Genomic DNA, 20,368 nt, shown 5'->3' with positions numbered 1-20,368 from the left:
GAGGAAGCTCCAGCGAGAGGAAACTTTTTACATCTATTCGAACGAGAACAATCAAAAAAATTGATATCCTTTCCATTTGTTTTTTTTTCATTGTTTACAGATAAAATCAACGGTGAGACCAAAGATACGCATTTCGATTCAGATAGAAACATGGACATCGATGATCAGGAACCTAGTGCTGTCGACAGCAATGAAAACGTTCCCTCGCGGTCCGAAGATGATTTGAAGCAAGTCAAACCAGCGTTGATCAAAGAACCGAAAAGATACAAAGCATCTAAGAAAAAGCACTTAAAGTGGGACGAAGAAGTTATCGAAGAGCATGACCAGTTACGCGGTACGCGCATGAAGATCGACGAACCGAATACCCCCTATACACACTACGACTCGGGTGCCGAATCTGACGACTCACGTCGTTGCAAATCTCCGGCTGGGCAGAAACAAGTTCTCAGTTGGGATGTATTGCAAACCAAGCTTGATAGTGTAGCTGCAGTTCGGGACGCCTATCCTAGTTCACCCTCATCGCACGCCGAGACGGATCATTCCGATGTGGAAGAGGAGCACAAAAAAGAAATGCACAGGATGGAGTTTGAGGAGCATCGAAAACGCCACTACAATGAGATGGAGTTGGTACGAAAATACCGTCAGGAAAACACGGACGAGAAAGCGGATGAGGACGTAACGGACGAGGAGAGCTAGCAATGGGCACTGCTAATTTGATTGCGACTGCCATGCATGAAAAGCCCAGCTGTCGGAGGCTTAAGAACTTGCCCACGTTGCGTTAATGTATATCAAATTATTATGTTCAGATGGATGCGCTTCACAGTCACACGCCTTTTCTTTCCTTGTTTGGAAATTAGCGACAGTTCGACGAAAGCTACTGCTTCCAATAATTTGATTATTATGGAAAGGTAACTTTTGTCCATTATCAGACATCTATGGCACTCTTTACAGACGGGGAAAAGCAGCGCAGAAATGAAATATGCATGTTTGTTATAATTTGCCATGAAGTAGGTGGCAACATTCTTTTCGGGCCATCTACATATCTGTTTGTATTTTTTACATTTTCAACTGTAACTTTCTGTAAACAAAAAACGCCTTCCAGTTCGTTATATATGCAAAACTGGCAAAAATTACAAACCCCTAACCACAAATCGGAAGAGCCATCACCCCCGACGCTTGACCAAGCGGACACTTAATAGTACCCAGAATCGAGCTCCGTTGTAAAGGTCCATTGTACAACCACTAGCACTTTGCCTAGATTCCTCTAAAAGAAAGCTTGCTCCAATGAGAGGCTTCGAGAACTGGTTGCTTCGAACCACGCTATATTTGATTCTTTTTGCAAATGCGGCCTCGTATACTTCTCTTTTATTTCGGCGACAACAGATGCAACTATATGATGCCGGTTTCGATGAAGATGCCTCCCTCTCTTCGAAGGACCGAGGTAGTATTTTTGACTCTATTGTTCGCGAACGAAATGCCTGTAAATCGTTTCAACGATTTGATCGGAAAGGACGCGATGCTCTAGTAGCCTCGTTCCCTGATCCCGCTGTCGTAGAACAATCCCTCCAATGCTTGGAGATAGCAAGGTTTGCCCCATCGGCATTTAACACGCAGCCCTACAAAGTTGTTCTCGTGACAACACCAGAGCAAAAGGCAGCTCTGTCAAAGGGGTGCCTAGGTCCGAATGTCCGACGAGTCCTCGACGCTGACTGCACGGCCGTGTTTTTGGCCGATCGGCAGGTCTTTCGAACGCTACGTTACTATCGAAAATTCATATCAAACAAATCTGATCGTCCTTTCACTCGCAAGTATTTATTGGTGACGCAATTCTATATTACTCTTTTTTCTTCGGGTTATCCTTTGCCCCGTTTGTTGGCTTCACCTGTCTCATTCCTCGTACGAACCGCCCTGTCATTGATGAATATATTCTCAACCTTGCTATTCCAGTATCCACTTCCAAGTCTGGCGAACGCGGAGACATGGGCCTCAAAACAAGCCACGTTGGTAGCGATGACATATATGCTTGGATGTACGGCAAGAGGACTCGCTACGATTCCTATGGAAGGAATCAATGCGGGAAAGATTCGACGAGGCTTGAGCATACCAAGTCGATACGCAATTCCCCTTATTGTCAGCACGGGAAAAGCACTCGTAAATGATTCATCAGCACAAAAGTTAGCTGAGCGTAGGTATCCAATGGAAGACGTTATTTTTTGTGAGAATTTTGGCGAGCACAGCGTGAGAGTAGTACCAGAACACTAGCCACAATCTTTTTATACACTAGTCTTTGGCTTTCGGAAGATCTGCTTGACGCCCTGTACAAATTGCCAAGTGAGAGAAAGGAACAATATTTTTCGGGAAAGTTACAGCAAACATGATGGAAACTTACTTCCCACGCCGCTATATCCCAGGACTCTTCATGCAGTGTGATGAGGTTGGTGTCTCGATCAATTACACACCGCACACCCCACGGCCATGCTAGCACAGGCTTCCAAGGTAGATTCAACTCAAGTTTGACCATAAATTTGGTCACAACCGCTTCGTCCTCTTCGTAGTAACTCAGTGGTTTTGCACTGTATTTGGTTACAAACGAACCAAGGTTCACAAGATTTTCAACGAAGCGATCCCGGCCTTTGAACGACACAAAAGGGTCTGCAAACACGCACTGATCATCGTAGATGCATTTGTCCACTTCCCCCGACAAAAAGTATTCGCGATTGTTGTCTGCCTGCAGGCGTGCTTTTGTTTCTTCCACAGAACTTGGAGGTTGTTCGAGCGAATATGCGTACGTGGACGAGTCGCGTTTGGACCCAAATACCTTTCCAAAGACTTCGACTCCATACCAGGAAGCTTTCGTCAATAAATCGACTTCTTTCGTGTTTTTGGACTCTTCCTGCGCGCTCTCTGGTGGTTTGGCCGTGGCTCTTGGCCGAATCCGGGGGCGTTGTTGGTGCCCATAAAAGGTCGGTGTGCTCAGGTGGAACGCCATTGCAAACGAAAGCACGCACAAGGCGAGGACGACGAATAGAGATATTCTTGGCATAAGACTGGCTTTGTTTCACAAGGGAAAATGACGATACGAGAGGTGGTCTGTAACTGCAAGATGTTTAGAAACGAAGACTATAGTATGCCTTGCTTGTTACTGACAGTTGCGGCATACCATATAGGTATATTGTCAAAAATGCATCTGCTTTTGTGGCGAAGAAATATTTTAGCACAGTAACCTGAAGTTTGGACAACCTTCGCAACTTCGAGTCTTTTTACATTCTCTCTGTCACTTACAACAAACAGTACAAATCGAACGTTGAGTTTGTTCAATATTTTGCTTTTGGACGGACGCAAAAAGAGGTTTATGTAAAATTCTATTTTACAGCACGCGCAGTGTTTCTTGACAAAGGCATGCTTGATAAGGGTATTTTCCTCTGTTGAACTTAAATGCGCTTTTGGCTCTCCACGGGGTTGGAGAATTCAGCATCCGGTTTAGCGTCAGCGTATCCCTTGATTAAGCATCCGATAGTCTCTCCGAGGAGCTTGAGATCATCCAAGGGGTTGTTTCCCTGCACTCTCTTGTACAGATAAGAGTCGAAAGTGACTTGTTGCACATACTTGCTGTTGCACAATTCGACGAAAGCTTCACGGGCACCATTGTTAACGTAGAAGACCTTTTGCAGGAGGTCCAAGACGGTGTACGTAGGTCCGTAGAGGTTGTCGTACTTCTTCAAGTACGTGCGCTCGATATCAGCCTGGGTAGGAAGCACCGATCCATTCTTCATGAGTTTGACAATTTCTTCAGCAGCCATGCGTCCAGATTTGGCGGCGAAGTAGATCCCTTCTCCGGAGCACTTGGTAACGTATCCCGCAGCATCGCCAACCAAGGCGATACGTCCCTGAACACGGCGGGGGCGGTAATGTTCCGGAATGGGGTGAGCCTCTACCTTGATGATTTTCCCTCCGGCGATCTTGTCGCCCGCTCGGTCGCGGATGGCCTTCTGGTATTGCTTGATGGCGGGGCGGTTGACAACGGTTCCAGTTCCAACACCGACGTGGTCGTACTTGGGGAACACCCATCCGTAGAAATCGGGAGACACGTCGTCACCAACATACATCTCCGCCATTTCTTCGTAAAACTTCATTTTGTCATCCGGAATCTTGATACGCTCTTGGAAGGCAATGGCAAAATTGTACTGTCCGGCATCCATAGCCTTTGCTACACGAGAGTTGGCACCGTCAGCGCCGACAATAAGGTCAACTTTCATGTTCTTGGGTGTTCCGGCACTGGATCCTTCCTCGTAGGCTTGGTAGTTGATGGTGTATTGGTTCTCCGATACCTTGTGGTCGGCAGGGATGTCGATGCTGGTGACCAAGCCATTGACAATTTCGGCACCGTAGTCGATGGCGCGGTCGCGGAGGTATCCGTCAAGGATTTCACGACGAGTCATACCAATGTACTCATCAGGTTTCAAGGTCTCACCAATATCAACTTCAACACCCTTGGGGGAGATAAGATTCATGCGACGGACCTGCAAACACGAGAAAACGCGTGTCAGCTTGTGATCGGAACGGTTTCTGAAAAAGTAAAGATTTGTACACGAAACTATGTAGAATTCAGTACCAATGTTCCTCCAGACTTCAACTTGTCGGGGAGGATCGCTTCCATCCATCAATAACCATCGAAAAAGGCCAATGGATAAAAATGATTGCCGACGGAAGACGGCTCCTTCCAAAACACAACATACAAAACCGAATCCATGTCAATGTCAATCTCACAATCCACGATTCCACAAGAGATTAGCAACACACCTTACGGTCAACGACGCTCTCGGGAAGATCAAATTCGCCGACCATACAGAGGGGGATGGCGCCACCGCAGGGCTTGGCATTATCGAGCTTGCGCTCAAAAAGAACCGTATCGATTCCCTTTTCTTGGGCAAAGATCTCGGCAGCGCAGGCACCGGCCGGTCCTCCCCCGACGACGGCAACCTTGTACTTCATGTCCAAGGCAGACTTGGAGACTGGAACGGAGGCGAGGTTCTGTCCGACAAAGGAAGAAGCCGTGAATGCTGAGACCGAGGTCAAGGTGGTAAGAGCAAGGGTGAACTTCATCTTGATATCGCGGGGTATGGTCCGTTTTTGGTGTGGAAAAAGAAGATCGGTTCCTCGTCGGCGTCTATCGGCGAAGGCGGATAATGAGCCAGAAGTTGAATTTGGTTGCGGCACACCCCATCCAAGGCGCAGAAAACAAGATATCGTAGCTTGACATGTAGGCTACAGTACTGTTCGTACCTGTGACGTGGGCGTGGCATCCCCTGTGACGATCTTTCGTCAAGCTTGCCGCCACCATTTGGCTGGGGGGAACTTCAACCGGCACGGAATCTTGCAAATCTCCTTTTTGACGAAGCCTATTGAACATCAAGGCTTAGAAATCTTGTAAGGGATGCTGATGTCAACAAGCTGATCTGGTTAGAAAGAAGAAGCCATCTTACGACATATTCAGAACTAGCGACACGGAAAAGACTCAATAATATCAGCGGGCTGAAGTTGACGATTCTATTCCAGAACCGTCCACATTCGAGATTGTTAAGTATGGTGCTCCCTACGAATCTGTAAAGCGTGAATTTTGTGGAAGCATTTTCGGTAATACAGGATAACACGTAAGGCTGTGTCACTTTAGTTTCTGGCCTTCAGCACATAACAATTGAGACCCTATTTTCATTGTTTGTGAATGTGAGGGCGTCGTAGGTTCCAGCACACCACGAGCGTCCAACCGAAGGACACTCCAATCTCCCTTTTTGTGAACCAAATCTGTCACATAGCCAACGACTTTGCATGGATGATTATTCAATTTTGGTGTCGAAAGACCACACCATTAGATGTCCCACTAATCAAGCTGGACGAAGGCAATCAAGGTGGGTCTATAGCGAAAGGAAGTAGCTGTATTCTGTTTGTTATTTGTTGATTCTGGCTTGACTACGCGAGTAAACTAAAACCAAGCATATTGTTCGTGCCTTTTTCTGCAGCCGTTGTTTAACTGCAGATACAGTCGAACCCGATGCTCTTCTACGCAGTTATTAGAATGCTCCAAACAAATTTATGAGTCACAGTGGAGAGCTTTTGTGCAAACGGGATTTTGGCACACTCTCCGACTGACTATAAGATTCGAGCTCGTTTGATGCCTATCCTTTTCTCAAACCAGATACCGTTACGGGTAGGACTCGCTTCCAATCTGCGGATAGTGTCGAAACCCTCAACTATCCTGCCGAAGCATGGATCTCCGATGTGAATTTCACTGTTGTCTTCTGTATTGATGTAAAAACTCGGACTGCCGTCTGCGGCAAAACCCACCGTATACTGTTTATGCGGGTAGTCTGCGTTGTATTCACGGAAAGCTACGCTCTCCAAGCCGTGTTCGGTAAATGCCTTCGCCTTGTCGGCAGCGGAACTGCCGTCATATGGAAGCGGGGCGGCCTTTACCACATGCAAAGCGTTTAGGATAAAGGAGCATCCATCAAGTAAGTGAGTCGAAACCATTCGGAGAAAAACGTCGACAGAATGCGGCATAACCTCTATAGGTGCGAGTTCGATGACGAATTTGTGGGGCCCCACCTTGTGATCAGGAAATTGAAGTTCAACTTCGACACGCTGTATCAAAGATCCATATGAATCTTCGAGGGATTTAAGGCTCATGGATTGCACCTGTTTTTTTAATGCCTCAGAATGTTTCCCTAAAAACGTTAGGCTTTCTTGCAGACTGTTCACTTCTTCTAAGGCACGCTGTTGAATAGCGCCTGAACTGGAAGCGTTAGTGTCCATGCCCTGCTGCTGTTGAATCATGGCATCCATTGCCGAGATTTTACGTTTCAGACTGAGCATGTCCTTTTGTGATTTTTGAAGTTGCAAGTTCATTTTCGCTCTATTGGTGGTCAATAGTGATACTTGCTCGGAAGCATCGTTCACTGTAATTCTTGAAGTAACCATCGCAGCCAATCCCACGAGAACGAAGGCAATAAGGAACAAAGGCGCCGAGAAATTTCGCTTGTGAGCTGTGAATAATAGTGTATTCCTTGATGAGTGCCCTCCATCTAAAGGACTTTGTGGATTCCCCGACCAGGTTGGTAGTTGCATTTCCTCGCTGTCATGGAGTGCCCCTATCCAAAAGGTCTCCCTAGTCGAAACCGTGTCTTCGCTGCTTCCACTGCTGTCGGATTTCATATTCAGCGGAGACTTTCCCGGAGCATATCCATGTTGCGGTAGGACTATTTCTGCACCATTAACGTGATGCGTCGGACTTTGTATGATCCTCTTGTGTTTGGCTACCATCTTCGTTTCCTTTCGGGATGAGCTTCGACTTTTTCTTGATAAAAGCTTAAAATGCCCAATGCAATACCTCGTGGGGTATAGACATGGATGGCCTGAAACTTGGTCCAGCCCTTGTCATGCTACGATTCATATCTAATGACTCCTAGCTTATGGTATTCTTACAATTGATAGAATTATTTTCATATTAGGAATGACCATTCATCCTATGACTGCGGCTTATGCCACCCTAATACCTTGGTGTTCACTTCTTACTTAAGGTCAAAGTGATTTCAAAACAAAAGCCCTAAAAAGATTTGTCTTGGGCTGGGAAAATCGGGAATGAAATCATTTATATGTCATTTCGAGCTATGGTACGTTTGGTAGCGGCACAATTTTGAAAGTGTCGTACATATTGATGGTATAATAACCCATGTCACATTTTTTGGCATGCACGTCCTAACATTTCTCGATGCAACGTCTTGCATGATACAGTAGTGACTTACTGTTAGCGCTACAGCACGAAATAAACTCGTTACAAGAGAAAAGTACCATTTTGGCTTTGAATCAGCTCATATTGACTGAGCACATGTCAAACAACGAAAAGCAAACAGCCTTTCTTTTCGAGTTATTACAACTTAATTCTATGTTCACAGTCAAGATCGACAGAAAATATCGAATCTCGCTCTAACTGAAGTAAAATCAGTCTGCTCTGAGAAAAGCAAATCGGATCTCTGTAATATCATGATTCGACGATCTACTTTGTTCATTTGTTTCTCCCTCTTTACCTCGGATACCACTGCACTCATCGCCGATTGCCATCACACTTTTTACAAGAAGCACTCTACGACGTTGTTGCGTGTAGTAAACCGAAGGCTGTTGCTTCAAGAAATGGGCACTTTGGGACTTGCTGTAGCACTAAAGCCGGAACTTTCTCTGGCAGGAGAGTTTACTCCGGGTGGCACACTGGTGGATCGTGTAGTTGGGGCGCAAGTCGGAAATCCTGAAGCAAGCGCTAGCCGCAAGTTCGACAATTCTAACGTCTTATTTTACCAGGACCATTTTTTCAAGTTTGGAGTCGCGGCTCCATGGATCACTTCTGGATCTACCGATTTCCCAAAATCTATGCCTTTTGTTGTCTCGCAGCAGCGATACGATAACTTGAAGAAGTATGGAGAACGCGTCAAATCCGGTGTAAAAGTTTTAGTTGGTCTTAGAGACATAATTATGGCAGAAGGGGACTATACTCAGATCCCTGGCCCAGACGCCCCCGAATATCAGCTGCGTCCCCTCGGACTGTTGGCTAACGGAATGATGGCGTCAGAGAATACCGGTGCAACCAACGAGCTCTTTCTCGCAAGATGGTATGTGAACGAAATTTACCTGGACATTAACGATATCCGCAATGCTAAGAGCGAGGAAGAGGCTTTGGTCAAATATGAAGCCATAAAGAAGGCAGTGGACTCATACTATGGGATGATCAATCGCGTGATCACCAGCAAAGTCGGCGACAAATTCCACCTTCTGGTGGCGCAGTAATCCCGGCTTATCAAATTCCCACAAAGCGCTAGTAGGCCACCGGGCGCCTGCATTTTCCAGATAGAATAGCTTCTTTTTCGCGCTTTATTTTGAAGTGATGTAGCGCGTTAAAACTGCAACAATGATCGCAACGAGCGGTAAAAGAATCGCTAGATCAAGCCCATTCTTTTCTTTTGATTTTGTTTTGACAGTATCGCTAGGATCCGGGCTGACACTGCCAAGATTGAGCATTTTACAAAAGAGATATGCCATAGTATCACTCTGGCCCCGGTCGCCGTACCAAACAACATGTCCCTCCATGTATCTCCCTTGGTGAAGTGCGATACAATAGCGATTGGTGTACTTACTCACATAGTTTTCCCAGCTTTTTTCAATGTTGAAACAATCCATAGTTTCGTCTTTTTCGATCCCCAGCTTTTCGAAAGTGGCGTCTTCCGCGTGAAAATTTTCTTCAAAAGTCTTTTTGTCGTTCATTATTCGCCTATACAAGCCTTCCTTATTCGGGCAATCTATAAAGTATGATCCATCCTTCAAATGCGCTTGCATCGGTAGAAATCGTCCAAACGTAGCCATCGCTAGATCTGTCGCTTCGACCGCCGCCGATTCAAAAAATTTGATCTTCCACTTAGTCCCGAAAAGGCGGTTTAGAGTATCACCAATGACCAAAGTCCCCTCCACGCAAAATACGATCACGTTTCCACCTGCCTTTTGGAAGCTTCCGAGGGCTTCCATACCATGCTTCACAAAGGCTTCACTTTTGAACACTTTGCTTTTCTCGGTGAACATGGCGTCGGGAATGACTACCGTATGAGAATCGGCGTAGATGGCGTCGAATGATGCGACGCTTAGTGGCTTGTTCGTCTCAACAGCCGCGCCTGCTACCAAATCGCGAATGCGGATCTCGGTCTCGTAGACCAAAACTTGCTGGACGCCAGTTGTGCAATGAGGCGCCGCCATCATCAGCGTTGTCGCCTTCATTTCATATGGCGGGTTCATGTTGATCAGCGTTATACTCTTCTTGGACATCATACTTCTGTCTATCTGTCAGTGAATTGCAGTTTCCAGAAAACAAGACCGTATAGAAAATAGCCAGTTCGGCTCCTGGACAGGAAAAGTGCTGTGAGTGGTCATTCTCTCCCGAGAAACTGAAATAGTCGCATCGAATAGGTATAAAAGTATTTCCAAGCTAAAAGACAATCGGGACATTAGAATGACCGACCGTCTAACCCGATCGTTACCCTTCAAAATTCCGCTATAATTTTGAGCGTAATTCCGCTATAATTTTGAGCGTGTTCTCCATCTTCGCGGGCAATCGTAGTATTTATTGCTTGCTAATTCGAAAACATAAAAAAGAGAAAACTCGCTATTTGGGATGAGCTGGAATGAAATTTTCGCTATTTGGGAAAAATCACACGGATTCTAAGTATTTTTATTCTCCCGGGGAATATTTGTTAAGTATTCTTTTTAGTTAAGAAAAACCCCATATACTATACATATTCATTAAGATTCAATTCAGCAGTTCCCTCCATGAAATTTTTGACTTTCCACCCAGCAGCCAACTCTTTCTTTGTCACGACGCGAAGTACAACACTGGCTGAGGTATTGGGCAGCAGCGACAAAAAGGAGAAAGAGCAGAAAGCAACGCAAGGCGTTGAGAGTAAGGGGATTGGGCTCAGCGTTTACTCGCAAGCCGCCGAAGAGATTTCGGACACATGAAAACAATCCTTGTGATCAAAGATTAGGATATGGGGCTGTTCTTAACTAAAACGATTACTTAAAAGGTTTTTCCCGCGAGAGTAAAAACACTTAGAATCAGTGTGATTTTTCCCAAATAGCGAAAATTTCACCCCTGCTCATCCTAAATAGCGAATTTTCTTCATAAATAACTTTGAATTTCCAGCTACTACTGTTAAAAGGAAAATCCTCATTCGCTTATTTCGAACTGGTTGTCTCTCGACGACATCGGAAATGGATAGAATTGATTTTGAAACTGTAAACGATTCTATAATTAGATTTTTTTTGTCTGTTGTCTAGCCATGTCTTGTATACAATATAAGCAGATTTGTCTGCAAGATGGCAAAAAAATGATAAGCGGCAGCTTATCTTTCTTGCTCTCATTTGAAGGTTCAAGATACTGTCATGGTACATTTTACGAAACCTTTGTTCATATGAAGGGATGCTGCACAAGTGAACAAGACAGCTCAGTTGAGCCTTGCAAAATCAATGGAATGACCACACTTCGTCAAATTCGTTTGTACGGTGTCCCGCACCTCAGAAGAAAATACTTGCCTTTAAAGTTAGTGGGACCGAGCTGGGTGTATTTCTGCACCTTCGGTTTTCCCTGTTAATGCTAACTGCTTCGGACGTTGTATCTCTTTCTCTAATTATTGAAAGATTGTTCTAGTGTGTTGCTTTTAAGTATCATTCAACGACAATCGACGGCATGGTACAGTGAAAGCGCGTTCATGCTCACTTCGCTCGTTTGCTCAAACAACAATGAATAGTTTGAGCGAGGCCAGATCTCCAGAATCAGTGCTGTCCTTGGAAAAGAGCTCACTCGCATCTAACAATGATAAAGGCGCTTACAGGGTACTCTTTCTGACGCCGGACAAAGCTCTACAGGTTTCCCAGCCGGAAGAACAGGAGCTGTTGTACGAATCTGATGATTCTACAGCCTCTTTTTCCCTTACTCAGGATGGCATCGATACTCAGGGTGTGGTCACCGCCTCCATTCGGGCCAGAGAATCGGTAAAGATGCCAGCGGTTGAATTCACGGAAGATATAACAAATTTTGGTAAGCTCTATGATGAGTCTGTTGAGGCTAATTGTCATGGTGGTCTGGATGTGTCTCATCCACAGATGGCTGGAGCCGTTGGAATGTTTTTCCGGCCTCAGCCATCCCCTCCTCCGGTTCGCTCGTTGTCATCAGAACCCCTGACTTTTCCATTGGATCAAAGTAATACAGATCTATCTCGTTCGTCTGCTGCATCAGAAGCGTCGACAACGCTGACATGTAATACCGCCACAAAATCGCCTTACTTACAGTTAGATATTCAAGACCAGGGATTATCTACTTCGAAACAAATAGTAAGATCAGACTTGGACAAGATCCTAACGCTCAAACACTCGCTGCAGAGCCTCGCCATTGCAAGTTCGACCCAACAGCGCGAATTCAAAATCCTCGAATACGAATTTATTGAGTTAGCTCAAGAGAGGGAAGTACTTAAAGAGCGTGAACAACAGCACTTGGACAGTATCGCTTTTCTTAAGGAACGGGTCGGCAATCTTCTCAAGTCAAACAGTGATCGAGTAGCACTACAAGAAGAACTTAGCCAACTTCAACTTGAGAATGATGCATTCGCAACTCAGATTATCGAAAATGAAATTGAACTTCGAGTATTCCGATCAACCGTGAAAGCCCTTTGCGAGGAGAATCAAGAACTCAAACGGGAAAATCAAAATCCTAAGGCGATCTCCCGAGAAAGCTGCTCCGAGAATATATGTAATTCGATCGACAACACGGTCTTACAGTTACATACACCTACCATTTCCGGAACAATCTCTGTGGAGGAGGTTCGTTCGTTAGAGCTACGTCTCGCAAGTTTGGAGGGCACACGACAGCTTAGAGACAATATTCAAGCTGAGACAATTGAGAAAGCGAGGAGGCTCTCTGATGTGGAGGAGCGTCTTGCTGAGATTCAGGACTACGTGATTCCAGTAGATACGCAACAGGACGTGGAAGTATCTCTCATAGAAGCGATTGGGGCCATGCAGGTGGTTGTGGCTAGCAATAAGCCAGATAATACCCCAGAAACTGACGACAGTTGCAGCTCATGGTTCTGTGAGTGTCTTCCGAAATTCACAAAGGAAGCGTCGGCAACCAACAAAAAAAATTCTCAGCCATAATCTGTCACAAATAAGTATTCACTATTTGTTTTTCTTCTTAGTGATTGCTCTGTGCTTCTTCGCTGTCTTGCTAGCCCCCGGTGCAGATATTTTTACATCTGCACAAATAACTTGTACCCAATCGTTGTCTCCGAGCTTCTTGATGAGTTCTGTACAATGCTCCGAGGCGGAAGGCTCTTTCAAAACCATGTTCTTTAAAAACATGTCCACACACTGCTTGACAGCCTTTCCTCTCTTCGTGCTACCAGGTGTGAGTTTGACACGATATGTGTACTTTGAAAGAGTTTGGTAAGGTGCGCAGACTGGTACTGCATAGAGAACAAGATCTTCCGCTTGAGGCATTCCAGATAACTTGCTCAGCTCGATCGTATCATCGACCGCATCTTCATCCAGGTCGCTACCAACAACTCCCTCCTCTTCCATTGTTTGCTTCCACTGTGTACTTTCAACATCTTTCTGCGCTTTCGTCTTCCTTTTTGGCTTTTCTAGTACTTCGGTCTTTTCATCATCGAGACAACTGTATCCGTATTTTCGAATAGTACGAATAATACCACCTAAACTCGCTGAGAAGTTGTCCACTCGAGTACTCGTTTTTAAATTCAAAAGACGTGTTGCGGCAGCTACTTGCGCGTCCAAGGACTCTAGCGCAACAAGCTGCTCCACAGTGTCGGAGTCAAGTTTATCCCAGCGAATCGCTTCGTTATGCTTGCCTAGTCCATTGTTTGCAGTTAGGCATTCTTGCAAAATAGATACGACTTGACCGGGTAGCTGTTCAATGGTCTCGGACGTATCTCTTACTAATAATGCAGCAGTTTCTCCTGCGACTTGACTTTGCGCTGCTGACACAGGTCCTTGGCTGCGTTTATTCTTGCCCTTTTTTCGATTTTTTCCTTCACCTCCTTGCAGTGCCAGCATCGCCAACTCTCGATCTTCGTCGTCCTGATCCATATACTTTAGCATGGCACGTTTCGCTTTCGCTCGCTTGCCTCTCTTCAGTTTGCTCGCGTCAATGAGGCCGTCCAAGGAGGGCAAAACAGGCTGCTGACCGTGGGTATCCTCTGTGGATGACTTGTCAACTGCAACTGTTGAGTGCAACTTCCTAGCTTCGCCGAGCGAACCGTATTTCTTCATTTGCTTCCTTTCTTTGACCGAAAGGCCCTTTTTTGTACGGCGTCCATTTCCTTCGTTTGTGGTCGACCCTTTCTTGGCTTCTTCGTTGCCATCGCTTCCACAACTACCGTCGTCGCGCGTAGGATCGTTGATCAGATTTTCAGCGCTAGACGTGCTGTTTGAGACGATGACTTTCGGAAGCGTCATCCAGACCTCATCCGATACTAAATCGGATCCTTCGTGCTCTGTTGTGTCTCTGTGTGTCGTAGCCTCTTGACCTTCAATATTTGTCTTCGGCTCCATCTGAAACGACGATACGGCGTCGAGCACATCCACGCTAGAATTCTCTAACTCAATCAGGGCAAAGTCTCTACGTTCGGTTTTGTGCCTGGCAATACTATCGTCGTCGCCTAACCGAAACAGCACGGCCAAGCCCATTTCTAGTGGACTCGGAGGCAAGAAATTCTTTTTACCTCGTACCATAAATGACCCTACGGTTAAGAATTCTCCACTCGGTGCAGTTTTGGATACTTGGTGCGATTCCACCCACCAAGCGGACGTGACCATGCGGCTCGCCCATGCTGAAGACCGGCAAATTGTAAAGTTGCCCGCTTCCCGCAGGGCCTGGTCAGACAAGGGTATACTCTGGGTGGCTCCGTTCGGGAGTCGTCGACGTTTAGCACGAAGAATACACGAGGCAGCTCCGTGCACTTCAGCATGCAAGTAAGCGTCCCCGGCCCGCAAGTATCGTTTGACCAACAACTCATTCTGGTGGGCGTCCTTACCGCCTAGCACCAGATAGTTGTCACTAGTGACAAACCAGTGAAACTTTTCGTACCAAGCTGGCTTGCGCTTGACGGCAGCGACAGTTTGTTTCGTGCGTCGTTGGGCTTCGATCAATTGCCGTTGGGCGCTTTCTTCGGCCGCCTGTAAAGCCTTACTTGACGATTCAAGAGTTTTTTGTGTCTTCTCCTTGGATGCCCTATACTTTGCAAACAGCGCACTGGCGTTGGCATGCGCCGAATCTTTCAACGACACATTCACATTCAACACGTCAGACAATTCGTCGAACGGGTCTCGAGGCAGTCGTAGTATCATGATTTCATTTTCCAATTCCAAGCGGACAATCAAATTAGCAATCGGATTTCTATTTGCCTGTTCAACACTCACAAGTTCAATCAGTTGATCCCAATCCATACCACTATCCAAAGCTGAGTTTATCACTAGCAAGGCCTTGTCAACGTTTTCCGCGTTGTTCTTGACTACCTGGGCATAAGCTTGTAGCGTTTGCTGGTCGCGTTCCAAAGCCATCACGCGATCGGCTTGATCTTGTTGTACTTTCCGCAGTTTTTCTTGGACGGCCATTTCCGAGGCTTGGACCTTGAGAAGGCGTTTCTGGGCAACCATATGCGCGAAAAAGTCAGCCACGGCGGCGCCGAAGTGTTTGTACTCCAACCGGGGACAATTCTGGTGTTGGGCAAGCAAGTGGGGTTGGAATTCGAGCAGTACTTTATCAGCGTGTGCTAATTCTTTGGCCACGACTGCAACTGCCGACGACAGATTTTCAGAATGCGGCTTGCCGTTAACGATATCTTCCTCCACGCGAGGTTGATAAAGAATGTAGCCGGGCGTGTCGATCGCTGCCGAGTGTAGATTATACATGATGGCAGGACCTTGTTCGCTTAGCGATGTTTGCAGTCGTTCCCAATCAGCCGCCTGCAGCACGGTCTCCTTGATCGATGCATGCGGTAGCAGATTTGCCTGTAAAATACAGTGCTCCAGTAGTGCGGGTCCGTACTGAGAGACACCCCATTGGGGTTGCAATAAGAGCGTTTTCAAGTTGAGCGGGCTTCCTTTTTTCCCTTTTTTGGTCGTTGCTGATACCGGTGCCGGCTCGAGTAGCAGCGCCAAGGATGCTTGAATCTCCTCAATCGACATATTTAGAATACCATTTTTGTTTTTGGCAGCGCATGCAGTGTCCATGATTCTAGAAGTTGGTGACGGATCGTTTTCGGGTTGAGTATCGGTAGCCGCAACAGCATTCGCTACGGTTTGGTTGTCTTTTTGTACCGATGTGGCATACGTAACAGGATAGACCTGTCCAACTTGGACGGCGACCTGATCCTTTTCGTAGACGTGCGATCGTAAAAGTGCCAGTATGGTGTAATGAATCCCCTCCGTCAAGATAATGTTTCCTTTGGCGTACAGTTCCAGTATCAAAGCGTGCCGGGAAGCTCCGGAACCAAATTGCAAGAGTATCACTCGATCGGTCCCAATTTGCGATATTTGCTCCAGTCGGAGTCCCCGCAAATGCTTGCGCAGCTTGGCACAGAACGGTGTCGGCATGGGCAAGTTTGACTCGAAATGCTCCAGCGGGTGAAAGCGAATTCCCGACTCCAGTAACAAGAACTCTTTAGAGTTGCTAGTGTTGTTGTTGTTGTTGCTGATAGTAGTCCCACCACTACTATCCAGCTTGAAGACGTACGTTTCGCCGTTGTCGCCATCGTAGACGTTGATAATTTTGCGTCCGAGCAAGCGGCGTTGTACGTGCGACACCATGGCCGTCACGTCGAGTCCGTCGAAACGGACTTTCACGCTACTGGCGGGATTCTTCTTTGCTCGTTGCATTTTTCCTTCTTTTGGTTCGGTGAATCACGTTGTTGGTGAGATGAAATGGGAGGAATTGTACGTCTTCCACGTGCAGCAGTGCTGGAGGCTGACAACGGTAGGTAGTCCCAAACTCCAAAAAATGTGTCCGTCGCGAGAAGGCGACTGTGACTACAGAGAAACGCGCCCTCCGAGTTCCAAGTCGGTTCTGACTGAGAGTGGCTTGGATGAATTTGGATGTACGATTGATTATCCAACCAGAACCCTGTTCGATAAATCATAAATATCTGTGTGACAAATATGCTTAAAGAAGGGATAATCCTAACCGGAATTCCTGAGTTCCAGCTCGGCACTTTCATTGGATACAAGGTTTATCTCGTCACGAAACTCCACAACACAACCACTCACCCCACTCGAATGAAACGTGTGACCTCTCGAGAGAAGACAGCTACCGACCATGGAGGAAGTACTATGCACGGCAACTTCCGAAATCGATTCCGCCGAGTCCTTGAGATCGAAGGAATCGGCATCGCCTATGGAGAATTCTACGACGCTTCTGACCAAAGTAGAAAAGGGTCGTTTGAAAAAGCTTGTCAAGCGAGCCAAATCCGTCCAAGCCAACGCGGAAAGCGGCATCTGCCAAGCAATGGACTGGGAGGAGCTGATGGAGCTCCGTCGTAAGCAGTCTTCGGCGTCTCTAATACCCGAAAACGCTTTCGTATTGGGGCCGTCTGTTTTGTGGAGGAGCGGGAAGGCGCGGGAGCGTGTCGAAGGTACGGATGTTCGCGCGGTATTGCGGCGCCTTATTGAGCAACAACCGCACAAACGCGGCGGGGATATTTCCAGCTCCGAGAACCGTACAGACTCTGCGACAGATACTTTGCCGAATGACACTGCAGAAACCAGTCGGAAACGCAAGCATGTATCGGAATGTAGGATCACACAAGCGAACGTACAGGATCAGAACAGATTCAAACTGCCGCAGTGGGTCACACTACATAATGCAGCAGCAGCGAGGCACGTCGCTGTGCTAGAAATACACTGTCACGACGTTTCACGTTTTCTCGCTTGTCAACAAGCAATCCGCCAGTGCTTACGAGAAAACGAATCCTGCCTTGCGACGGAATCGCCCACTCGTTGGTTCACAAATAATTTTCCCAAATCTATCACTGACGTGCTCATGTATGCACCAGATCCCAAGCCAACATGCCTCCCGCCAAACAAAGTCACTTCTCTCCAGCATCTTTACAATCTACTGAACGATCTAGTGGTAAAAGATGATGATTGGCAACGTGAGGACTACCCGGCCCTCGCAGTCGTCAACGAAAGCACCCATACAACTGTTGTTCTGCCGTCGCAAGACTCATCAGCGTGTGAAGCGGCATCGCCGTCTACCAGCATGGAACGAAGCCCAGGAACCTATGATCCAAATGGGCTGTCATGTACCTCCGCAACAAAAACGGATGGGTTACCCCCGTACGTGGGGACAACCGTCGTCAAAGCCGCAATCCCGGTTGTGGAAGCCCCTTCGCCTTTTTCGTCACATCGGCGAGGTATTTTTGCTATGGATTGTGAAATGGTCGTGACAAGTAAAAACGCTTCCGAACTGGCTCGTATCACTATTGTAAAGGTGGAATCAGTAACCGAAGAAGGTCACGTACAAACTAAAGTGGTGTGGGATCAGCTCGTAAAACCGAAGCACACCATCACAAATTACTTGACCCAGTTCTCCGGCATGACACCGGCACTTTTGAAAGACGTCACCTTCACGCTTGAAGATGTTCAAGATTACTTACTACGAAATATTCAAGACGGCGACATTGTAATCGGACACTCATTGGAAAACGATCTACGTGCGACCCGTTGGGTACACCGCCGGATTGTTGATACAGCACTCCTCTTTCAACCGACGCATGGTCGTTTCAAATATTCCCTCCGACACTTAACCGCTCAACTACTTCAACGTCAAATCCAGCAGGCAGATCAATCGCATTGTAGCGAAGAAGATGCAATTGCAGCCTTAGAGCTTGCCGTGCGTAGAGCCGTGCAAGGATCCACTTTTGGTGTGCCTGACAAGACACATCGGAATCAGCTGAGCTCCATGGCCAAGAACGAAACAACAGTTTGTATAGGGCCGTCATCCTGGTTGCAAACACATGTGACCTCGCAACCGAATGCGATACACGCCTTGGCATGTGAGAGCATCGAAGACTGGAATCACAAAGCCGTTGCGGCCTGGTTGGCGGGTCCTAAACGCCGTGCACGAATGGTGTGGGCGAACTGGTCAGTTGAAAACGATTCGGCCACGTCAATATTAATTTCGACACTATCGGGATTGCTGACAAAGCGTTCCTTAACGAACACAGTTATTATGGTTGCCTTGCAACCGTCCTACGGTGTTGCTGCCCAGCTTCATCAACAGCGTAAAGTCAAATCAAATCCCAAAGCGACCATGGGATGGTCAGACGTGCAAGAAGCAGGCTGGATGAAAGCGTCGGAAGATTGCCAGACAGGAAGCGTATTTTGGGTTGGAACCAAAATTGGATAGGAATCGTGTCTAATGGCTGCAACTACTTTTTCGCCGGAATACTTGAACCAATCTAAGTGAACAGTACTCTTAAAGAATCGGGCAAAGACGACAAAATGCTTTACGAGCAGATTAATGGAGAAGAATGGATTCGGTTTGCTAATTCGTCCACAACTGTACTCCGTCGGATACGTTGCCGCTCCGGGCGTGTTCCAACTGTCACTGAAGCATCTTCCATTTCAAGCTCCCCAATTCGTATGCCAGAATCGTCCAGATAACTACTGGTCATACCCTTCGGGCCCGTGAGCATACCGTCGATGTCGTTGTAGCATCGGTCACAGACACGAGTCGGCACCGTTAAACCAATCGATGGCAATGGAATTCTATTCAAAGAGCATGGATTACAAACCAGTGTTCCGCAACTTCTACAATTGTGCTTGTCTCTAGCTTCCTGCGCCTCACTATCCGATGTGCTCGCCCAAGTAAAACGGTTGGCGCAACATGAGCTACAAGAAAATCTAGCAAGTGAGTGACATCTACCTTTTTACCCGCATCTGCCAAAATCATAAGCGTACCATGTGTTGTCCGCGTCAAAAGCGGTCCATCGAGGGGGGTCCTCCGTTGCTTGCCTAACTGATCGCACTTCCAACAGGCCCTTATAGTATGCTTCACTTTTATGATCACTCAACATGTTGCCCGCTAAACTGATTCCACGTATTGCGAGAAACGTACGTGGGACGTATGCTGCTTTGTATACGCCACGATGAGAGTAAACGTGTGCAATTCTCCCTGGAAGGTATAGGCGGGGTAAAGGGCTGTCCTCGAGAATGACAGCCCCGGGGCCATCGTCAACTTCCCTGTCATCATGCACTTCTGCAAAAGTCTGGCTCACGCTGTCAGCATTTTCAAAAGCTGCGATAACTAGCGTAGGAAACTGAGAATTTGAGATACCTGTTGAGTCGGTACCAACGCGCTGCGATCTTCTTTCCTCCAGCATTGACTGGGCAATGGGATCGTCAGAGACACGTCTGGAATCCTCGGACTCGCTTTCGCTTTCAATCAGATCTTCTGTGTCGAAGAACTCATCGCCATCAATAACGACACCTTCAGATTCGCTGTCCACGTCACCAAGATAATCCACAAGCATCTTTGTTTCATGCCTAGCAACATTGCTTTGATTGTTCTTCTCAATGCAGGCCCCAGGCAAAGTTTCATTCCCCTCACTTAAGGAAAGGCTAGCGATAACGTCCTTTGATTGCTCCAAATCAATTTCATTTAGCTTTGAGTCCTCAGCGTCTTCTTCACCAATCAGCTTCTCTTTTATCAAAAGAAGTGTATCCTTACCGCGCTTCATTTGCTTCCGATAGTAACGCTTCAAAGAAGAAG

General features: G+C 46.8%; 9 protein-coding genes across 9 annotated transcripts; 4 read left to right on the top strand and 5 right to left on the bottom strand.

The window, feature by feature from the left end:
- Positions 1–150: 150 nt before the first annotated feature.
- On the top strand, positions 151–1,081 carry PHATRDRAFT_42649 (predicted protein; the record flags this gene model as incomplete). The annotated part of the gene is made up of 1 exon (XM_002177103.1): positions 151–1,081. The coding sequence occupies one exon, from the start codon at positions 151–153 to the stop codon at positions 694–696; it is 546 nt and encodes a 181-aa protein (XP_002177139.1). The 3' UTR covers positions 697–1,081.
- A 1,192-nt stretch (positions 1,082–2,273) lies between these two features.
- On the bottom strand, positions 2,274–3,043 carry PHATRDRAFT_31684 (predicted protein; the record flags this gene model as incomplete). The annotated part of the gene is made up of 2 exons (XM_002176597.1): positions 2,274–2,315; positions 2,390–3,043. The coding sequence occupies 2 exons, from the start codon at positions 3,041–3,043 to the stop codon at positions 2,274–2,276; spliced, it is 696 nt and encodes a 231-aa protein (XP_002176633.1).
- Positions 3,044–3,331: 288 nt separating this feature from the next.
- Positions 3,332–5,176, bottom strand: PHATRDRAFT_50650 (predicted protein). Its single transcript, XM_002176596.1, has 2 exons — positions 4,801–5,176; positions 3,332–4,520 (listed from the first exon to the last, which is right to left on the bottom strand). The coding sequence occupies exons 1-2, from the start codon at positions 5,101–5,103 to the stop codon at positions 3,432–3,434; spliced, it is 1,392 nt and encodes a 463-aa protein (XP_002176632.1). The 5' UTR covers positions 5,104–5,176; the 3' UTR covers positions 3,332–3,431.
- A 971-nt stretch (positions 5,177–6,147) lies between these two features.
- On the bottom strand, positions 6,148–7,352 carry PHATRDRAFT_42647 (predicted protein; the record flags this gene model as incomplete). The annotated part of the gene is made up of 1 exon (XM_002176595.1): positions 6,148–7,352. Exon 1 carries the CDS (start codon positions 7,315–7,317, stop codon positions 6,148–6,150), a length of 1,170 nt encoding a protein of 389 aa, XP_002176631.1. The 5' UTR covers positions 7,318–7,352.
- Positions 7,353–7,860: 508 nt separating this feature from the next.
- PHATRDRAFT_42646 (predicted protein) lies at positions 7,861–8,882 on the top strand. Its single transcript, XM_002177102.1, has one exon. It carries the CDS (start codon positions 8,038–8,040, stop codon positions 8,830–8,832), a length of 795 nt encoding a protein of 264 aa, XP_002177138.1. The 5' UTR covers positions 7,861–8,037; the 3' UTR covers positions 8,833–8,882.
- A 34-nt stretch (positions 8,883–8,916) lies between these two features.
- PHATRDRAFT_42645 (predicted protein) lies at positions 8,917–9,904 on the bottom strand (the record flags this gene model as incomplete). Its single annotated transcript, XM_002176594.1, has 1 exon — positions 8,917–9,904. Exon 1 carries the CDS (start codon positions 9,859–9,861, stop codon positions 8,917–8,919), a length of 945 nt encoding a protein of 314 aa, XP_002176630.1. The 5' UTR covers positions 9,862–9,904.
- A 1,291-nt stretch (positions 9,905–11,195) lies between these two features.
- Positions 11,196–12,738, top strand: PHATRDRAFT_42644 (predicted protein; the record flags this gene model as incomplete). The annotated part of the gene is made up of 1 exon (XM_002177101.1): positions 11,196–12,738. The coding sequence occupies exon 1, from the start codon at positions 11,329–11,331 to the stop codon at positions 12,736–12,738; it is 1,410 nt and encodes a 469-aa protein (XP_002177137.1). The 5' UTR covers positions 11,196–11,328.
- A 12-nt stretch (positions 12,739–12,750) lies between these two features.
- PHATRDRAFT_42643 (predicted protein) lies at positions 12,751–16,476 on the bottom strand (the record flags this gene model as incomplete). Its single annotated transcript, XM_002176593.1, has 1 exon — positions 12,751–16,476. The coding sequence occupies one exon, from the start codon at positions 16,474–16,476 to the stop codon at positions 12,760–12,762; it is 3,717 nt and encodes a 1,238-aa protein (XP_002176629.1). The 3' UTR covers positions 12,751–12,759.
- Positions 16,477–16,912: 436 nt separating this feature from the next.
- Positions 16,913–19,099, top strand: PHATRDRAFT_42642 (predicted protein; the record flags this gene model as incomplete). Its single annotated transcript, XM_002177100.1, has 1 exon — positions 16,913–19,099. The coding sequence occupies one exon, from the start codon at positions 16,913–16,915 to the stop codon at positions 19,001–19,003; it is 2,091 nt and encodes a 696-aa protein (XP_002177136.1). The 3' UTR covers positions 19,004–19,099.
- Between the last annotated feature and the right edge of the window lie 1,269 nt (positions 19,100–20,368).

Source organism: Phaeodactylum tricornutum, chromosome 1 (assembly GCF_000150955.2).
Source record: "Phaeodactylum tricornutum CCAP 1055/1 chromosome 1, whole genome shotgun sequence".
Classification (NCBI taxonomy): domain Eukaryota; phylum Bacillariophyta; class Bacillariophyceae; order Surirellales; family Neidiaceae; genus Phaeodactylum; species Phaeodactylum tricornutum.
The sequence above is the reverse complement of the archived record's forward strand: the minus strand, read 5'-3'. Positions and strand labels throughout refer to the sequence as shown.